This window comes from Clarias gariepinus, chromosome 15 (assembly GCF_024256425.1).
Source record: "Clarias gariepinus isolate MV-2021 ecotype Netherlands chromosome 15, CGAR_prim_01v2, whole genome shotgun sequence".
In the NCBI taxonomy this organism is placed as follows: domain Eukaryota; kingdom Metazoa; phylum Chordata; class Actinopteri; order Siluriformes; family Clariidae; genus Clarias; species Clarias gariepinus.
The window spans coordinates 3,007,173-3,015,097 of record NC_071114.1 but is presented as its reverse complement, the minus strand read 5'-3'; the positions used below and the strand labels follow the sequence as shown (position 1 = coordinate 3,015,097).

The 7,925-nt window shown below is 40.3% G+C and overlaps 1 protein-coding gene across 2 annotated transcripts in view; it reads left to right on the top strand.

Moving 5' to 3' along the window:
* Positions 1-274: 274 nt before the first annotated feature.
* Positions 275-7,925, top strand: part of LOC128543324 (protein kinase C-binding protein NELL1-like) — a 209,475-nt gene continuing 201,824 nt past the window's right edge. For both annotated transcript variants that reach the window (XM_053513714.1, XM_053513713.1), the window contains exons 1-2: positions 275-397; positions 1,671-1,793. In XM_053513714.1, the coding sequence (XP_053369689.1) occupies positions 343-397; positions 1,671-1,793 (178 nt within the window). In that variant the 5' untranslated portion in view covers positions 275-342. The remainder of the gene's footprint in view (positions 398-1,670; positions 1,794-7,925) is intronic.

Sequence of the window (7,925 nt, the reverse complement as noted above, 5' to 3'; positions counted from 1 at the left end):
CATTCCAAAACCATTTAATTCCCATTCCAAAACCATTTAATTCCCATTCCAAACCCATTCCCACGCAAACCAATTCCAATTTCTAATTAAGAAGGATAAACCACTCAGTTCGCCAGTTCGTGCGCGGACTTTAGGTGGCTTAAACCCCGCCCATGCCTCATTTCTCATTGGCTGGTGGCTCCGATTCACAGCCAATCAGAGCCCAGAGAGCGCTGGAGAGCCGTTTTAGTGATAAAACTCCCGCGAGCTGAGCTGCTCGCGCTGTAGAGTCTCGCGGCTGTGGCTCGAGCGGCTCCGGGTCCGGGTCTCTGACGTCACTGCGGGAGGATAACGCTCAGTACCATGGCTGTGACAGCACTTCACTTCAGTTTATCTCTCATACTCGGGATTACAGCAGGTAGGGCACGCGCGCGGCTCAGACACGAGCTCTAACCTGGCGTACATGTGCGGGAGTTCAGCGCGCGCGTTTGGGCGGCTGCCTTCCCGAGCTTACAGCGCGCGCACCATCATCATCACCACCACCACCACCACCATCATCATCACCATCATCATCACCATCATCTGTCCTTTGTGTCATTAAAGATGTAATAAAGAAGTAGGAAGTGTTATTTTCAGTGTCCTGTTCAGTTCTAAAGCAAAATCAGGTCAGTTTATTATATAGAGTTTATTATAGAGTATAATCTCACATGTGTACTCAAACACTTCACAGGTCAGTTTATTATATAGAGTTTATTATAGAGTATAATCTCACATGTGTACTCAAACACTTCACAGGTCAGTTTATTATATAGAGTTTATTATAGAGTATAATCTCACATGTGTACTCAAACACTTCACAGGTCAGTTTATTATATAGAGTTTATTATAGAGTATAATCTCACATGTGTACTCAAACACTTCACAGGTCAGTTTATTATATAGAGTTTATTATAGAGTATAATCTCACATGTGTACTCAAACACTTCACAGGTCAGTTTATTATATAGAGTTTATTATAGAGTATAATCTCACATGTGTACTCAAACACTTCACAGGTCAGTTTATTATATAGAGTTTATTATAGAGTATAATCTCACATGTGTACTCAAACACTTCACAGGTCAGTTTATTAAACACAGAGCTCCTAGTGTAACAGGGAATTAGTGTAAAAGTGGAGATTGTCTTCAGCAACTTTAAAACTTTAACACTTTATTAATCAATGTGTTGTAAGAGTATTCATCTCTCTCTCTCTCTCTCTCTCTCTCTCTATCTCTGTCTCTCGCTCTATCTTTCTTTCTCTCTCTCTCTCTCTATCTCTGTCTCTCGCTCTATCTTTCTTTCTGTCTCTTTCTCTCTCTCTCTGTCTCTCTATGTGGATGTCACTCTCTTTCTGTCTCTCTGTCTCTCTATCTATCTGTCTTTCTATCTGTCTCTCTCTGTCTTTCTTTCTCTCTCTATCTCTCTATCTTTCTTTCTGTCTCTTTCTGTCTCTCTATGTGGATGTCTCTTTCTGTCTGTCTCTTTCTTTCTTTCTATTTCTCCCTTTTTTATCTCTCTCTCTATCTATCTTTTTATCTATCTATCTATCTATCTATCTATCTATCTATCTATCTATCTTTCTATCTTTCTTTCTTTCTGTATCTCTCTCTCTCTCTCTCTCTCTCTCTCTCTCTCTCTCTCTCCCCCTTTAGTGTTTGGATTAGATGCTGATTTCCAGGTGGATCTGATCCGAGAGTTGGACTTGTCCAATGCTACACATGGAATAAGCCAAACTGCAGGTCTTCACAACAGCAGCAAAGCCTTTCTGTTTCGAGGTAAACAAATAAACATCCTTCCTACCTTTTCATTGTGAACTTTGGAATATTGCTAAGTGTCATGTCTCATAACCAAGTGCCTCAGATTATCCTCTATGAGTTATAATACATGTGCAACATTAATCATGAACATGTACAAACAGCTAAGATACACGTATTACTGTATGTACAAGTGTTGCGTGCCTTGGTATATTTGTTTTATGTGCTGTACAGTTTATATAGTAGTAATCCTTAGTATTCCTTAATGCATATATTTTCCTCAGTTGTAGTTATGGGTTTAACTTTACCGTATCACTGCAGTGAAACGAATACCTTCGCACTACGCTATGTCATGTTTCACTTGCATCATTTATTACTGCTGGGTATTTCTCTAAATATGATTATTAAAATTGAACAATTATGTTTAAAGATCTTGTATCACTTAATGTGGGGGGTGTTCGGGTCAAACTGGGACTTTTGATCATCACCGTTCTTAGAGTAAACACTCCCTTTATTCCTCTTTATAATCCCCTGATACACTAATGCACTTATCCCAGTGTGTCACTAGTGCTTTGACACCATCAAAGTAGAAAGTTCTCTCAGTACACCGGAGCCGTGATCAGACTGCCTGTTTTAAGTCTGAAATGCTGGCCTCCCAGGAACTCCTTTACATGTGTAAATGTCTTGAAGCGACATCAGGACTGTACGGGGGATGTGGCGATAACTCCCAGCCGAGTTCCTGTAATGTGCAAGTGGTGTTGGTGAATGATTGTGTGTACATTTCAAGTACTGCAAGTCAGCGTTGTTAATTTTCAAGAATCAGGCGTTCCACGACTGCAGTGGGTTCCGAGCCACCTTGGCCGGGATCGTCATTCATGGATGTCTTCTTTAACATTTGTATGTTTGCACCGTTTAACCGTTTTACTGCGGCTAAGAGTCTCATCACCGTACTCCACTTGAAGTCTTCTGTAAATGTCAGTCACTTTTGTGCCTTCATTCATCAGAAATTTCATCACAAGTCCCGGTTTCACTCGAACGCCCCTCATACGAATTTGGATAGCACGAACAGAATTTTGTATTATTATTTTTTTAGCTGATAAATACCGTTGTGGAACTAATGCGAAACAAATATGGCTGTACATCTTCTGTAAGTGGATGATTATTGCTGTGGAGCAGATGTATTTAATACAGAATGTTGTCTGTATTTCATATATGCTTTGATGCACATGCACATGTCTCAGTAACAGCTACTGAAGTTTTTCCTATAGAGAAGTGAACATGCTCAGTGGCATGGAGCGATCACACCATCTGTCGGGTGAAAGGATCTGATTATCTTGTCAGTCTTAATTGTTAAACAACAGCTGTTCCTGTGCGTCTGGTTCAGAATTTTTGATATCGAATATATTGTTATTTTCTTAATGGCCACATATACCATTGGTTAGTGCTCTGTTTTAGTGTAGCGGTTGTCCAGAATACATAACCAGATCTTGCTGATTTTTCTCAGTTAATGCTTGGACAGCTGAAGGAGGCACATTTTTAGTGGACCTGGGTGAAATGTCAGTGCTGTAACTGCCGGGAGTGTGGACGTGCTGGCAGACGAGGCGAGGTGAGCGCTGCTGTATGTGTCGCTCCCAGAGAGCACCAGCAGAAATGTCCCTCAGGTTAAGTCAGGTTAAAATGATTATATTTTGATATCTCACCCGAACATTTTATTCAACATCCAGAGGGAAGTGAGCGAGATGGAAAGACGGTGCTGCTGAAACACCAGCTGATCTGAGAACTGTGAGAGAGCTCTAATGAGTTGACTTGTTGGAGGATTAGGATGACTGACGATAGTGTCGTCCCGACGACTGTCAAATCAAACGATTTAAAACGCGTAGTGTCGGCAGCTTTAAGCTCTGCAACGAGGAAGGGGTTTGCATCTTGTACTGTGTGTTTCGCTTTTGCTTGCTTTGGATGCCAGACCAACCTTAATGACCTGCTGTCTGATCATCTCATGTCTTTGATGCGTCTTATCCTCACTATACACAGCAAAATCCCCAGTGTTGGATTAATCCCTACAGTGCGTTTTCATTTTTAGGTCCAGTTAAACTCCCTGAAAGTGTTAACACTGGGATTTTACAGCGTACAGGAATTCAGTAATTACCCATTCTTCTTTTCACCACAACCGTATTCGAGCCTAATTTATAATTTCAGTTTTTCCATGCATTCAACAACAAACCCCCTGAGTTAACAGCACTGCAAGTTATTGCTGTTCTAGCGACTCATAACCAGCTTGTTATACAACACTACAGTTCATACCGCTGGCATTTTGTACACGGTTAACCCCGTCACATTATCAGCTCGTCCCAGACGCCCGGGCTAGGGCATCGTCTGTGTGTTATGGCTAAAGGTCCAGCGCAGGCTTCTCTCTGACAATAAGCAGCGTTTAACATTTTCATTCATGGTTTGTTGCTGCATTGTTGTTCAGTAATTGCTTACTGCAGGTTCTGACAGGTTAATGTGTTCAACTGTGTCACAGCTGCAGATTTCACCGAGTGTTTAACTCACTGATAATCGCAGAGTGCGCTCCTGTTGTCTAATTGATCGCATTTTATTGAACAGAGATTTAGTTACCCTGTAACCCTGGAAATTGCTTTGCATTGATTGCTCCCTTTTACAGCACAGAGGTGTGCTTTGACAGACAGATCGGGTGACCTTATCCTTTTTAATTTAGCTTTTTGTGTGTGTCGTGGTATTTATTTATTAAACCTTATTGAATTATATTTGGGTTAGGAAAAAGAAAAAACAAAACTTAATCCTGATTTTTTTTTGTGTATATACAGTACAGTAGTATAACACACTGGATGTAGTTATTGTACGTATACAGTGCTGTGCATAAGTTTTGACCCTCCTATTATTTATTATAAGTAACAGTTCTCCAGGCCTCCTGAAGGTCTCTCATGTCCACTCCAGTCCCTGTACCTGATCAGTTTCAGAGGAATGTTTGTGTTTGTTAAGCCACACAGTGACCTGTCAATTATTCAAGCATAAAAAAGCATCCAAGTTAAGTCCTGACTCAGTGAGAAACCGGTGCAGATGATGAGAGATGATCAGGTGGTGATTATTAACTGCTGATGCTGAATGCTGAGGGGTTGGAACAGACGAGAGGGGAAATGAGGTCGCTGCTGAGGCTGGTACATAAACAACCAGTTTATAAAATTGTGTTTTTAGGCACTTTGACGTCTGTCACAGAAAAACATGTTCCTATCTAATCTACATAATTTTATTACATTTCCAATGAAAAATGGAGAGGGGGCGATGTCCAAGAGTTTTGCACAGCACAGCAGTATAATGATCACTGCAGTTTTCGCATGGTTATAAGTCACATAAAACATTGCTTTAATGCTTTAATACTAACTTGTTTTCTACTCTACAGCGGACTGCCTTATGGTCTCGGTGATATTTTAGATATCTGACTCCTGACGTTACATATTGTGTGTTCGAGAGTGTAAGTACAGCACCAGGAGCCGGACACACACCGGTCATTCATAGCACGACTCAGAAGTCACGTGGCTCAGATATCGAGCGCTAATTCACTCACATCAGTGCATCCTCAGTCATGTGACATTCTGAATCCCTTAAATCAATACCTAAAAAATACAAAAAAGCTTAAAAAGCCAAACAGTCCAGTTAAATATAAACCAAAGTTATCATTATCATGAATGAATATTGAAGGTATTATCATCCATATTTTCATTTCACCAGTACAGAGTGAAGCACTGGTGCCAACACGGCATTCGTGTTCATGTCATGTTATACATTTTTATACATGGATTCTGTTATAATGATGAGTCGGAGTGTTTTGAAGCGATGTTACACGCGTGTTCTTCAGTCTTCGGGTCATTCCTGATTCAATAGGATGGAGAAAAATCTTGCGCAGCTAATTAAAACTTCAGGACTTGTGTTCTCCTTTGATTCCTGTAAGGTTGACTGCTGTCCGAGCCTCTACCGCCGGATCCATAAATAAAAAATGAGCAGTGTGATGGGTTTTCTTGTGCTCTTGAGGACTGGATTCGGGCCACCGCGTTTGATGGCTTTGTGTGTGTGTGTGTGTGGAAGGGAATCTCAGTCTCCAGGGTCCAGGGTTAGCTTCGCTCCTGTTAGATGAAGTCCAGTGTAACACTCTGTGTGCTGTTTTTAAGGTGATAATTATTGTTTCATTATACGGTACGATTGAAAAGGCAAATTATGGAAATGGGAAGTCGTATTCTTTGGCAATATGGCAGAAATTGAAAGAGCACGGTCACATTGAGAACACTAAAGTTATTGTTGTTAATATCACGTAGAATTCTGCAAAATAATGCATTTTTCATCAATTTCTGGAAATGCACATGGCTTTGCAGTGTTTGTGTGTGTGCACCAGAAGAGAACCAGACGGCCAAAATACTCCAACTATTCTTGATTGGATATAAATAAACAAATACTCAAAGCCTTTCATGGGATAATTACTGTATGGGGATTAATATGTGTTGATAAAAAACTTTTTGCCCATAAATACTCTCTTTAAATTTCCCACCTGGTATGACATCGTTAGAAAAAAAATGGGCGGGGCCATTGTTCACAGCCCTTCCTCCAGCTGTACGGGCGTGCACTGCTTCCAGGGGAAGTCCCATATTCTGATTGGTTAGAGCCTCACCCCACACAGGGTGATGGGAGGCAGAAGCTCATTTACAGTTAAAGCTACAGACAGTAAAGAGTCAAACTGAAGGCCAGAGTGTACAGTATGATCTGTGAGCTCTGTCATTCCAGTGTGGTTATACTGTAGAACTACAGAAAACCAGTTATAATCCAGTATAGTCTTCCTGAGGTGTACTGTATCTTTTTCTCCTATAGTTCTACCAGTGTGTGTGTGTGTATATAACATTTTGCATGAGTAAACAACACATTGCATGTAATCCACATGGAATGACGAACACCACAGTAACAGAGGTTGTGTGTGACAGTGATTACACCGTGTGATGTCAGCCAGCACCCGGGAATCTCTTTGCTTTTCCTCTGTTCCATCGAGTTTTCATTTGTCTGCACTCACCGCCAAAGTGAATAATTTAATTGTTGTTATGAGTTCCAGAAGCAAGTACGTGGCAAAATGGATTGGAATTAATTGAAAAAGTCCATATGCCTATGGCAGACCAGAACCTTAATTATAATAGCCATCACATGACTAAATCATTAGCTTTTACTGACTTGTAGCAGCAGTGTTATGTGTTCATAACATAACAGGTAAGTCCTTGTGTTCCTGTTACTATATTGCTGTAAACAGAATTATCTGGCTTTATGATAAAGTATAATGAACGTTAACAGACGGGAAGCCCTGGCTCGTGTCAGAGTCACTGGGATTGACAGAAGAGAGAGAGAGAGAGAGAGAGAGAGAGAGTATACTCCTCCCTTTTAGAGCACCAGCTCATTTGGCTCTCTTGGCTCTCGGCCGTGATGCCTGATGATCGGGTAAACAAGTTTCAGTTATGGCTATCAGAAGCCAAGTATTTATTTTATTTAAGCTCCAGTAAAGCATTTTAATGATCCTTAGGCAATAACAAATAAAAAAATATAAATTAATCTATAAATACAGTTCTTGTAAAACTAAATGGTCATGACGTTGTATAGTATCAGTCAGTCTAAGCTCTCATGACCTGGTATGATGTGGTTTATTTACCTGGAATATAGAAATGTTCCATACAAGATGCATTTTTAATGAGTGTAACTGCTTTACATGCAGATAGGAATATTGGACTAATTGCCCTAATATAAGGCATAAACCGTGTATTCAGGATATAATTATAGTAATACAGAGTCTTTAGGCAGTACTGTTTATCAAGCCTGAATTGCACTAAATACGGCTCAGGGTTTTTTTTTTCTGGCTTGTTTTTACCTGCGTGCTCATTTCTCAGTCTGAGTGTATTTAAGGAACAGAACCAGATGGGACAAACATAAAAATAAAAACATAAAAATAAAAGCATGTCTTGATATTAACACAGTGTTGATGGGGACGGATAGTGTTTATAAAACACAAGGTCCACATCATTTCTCTCGTGTGATACCGACTAAGAACTGTTTAATCACTCACAGCCAGTCTCCTATAAAACACATAAAACACAGTTTAAAAAGCACATT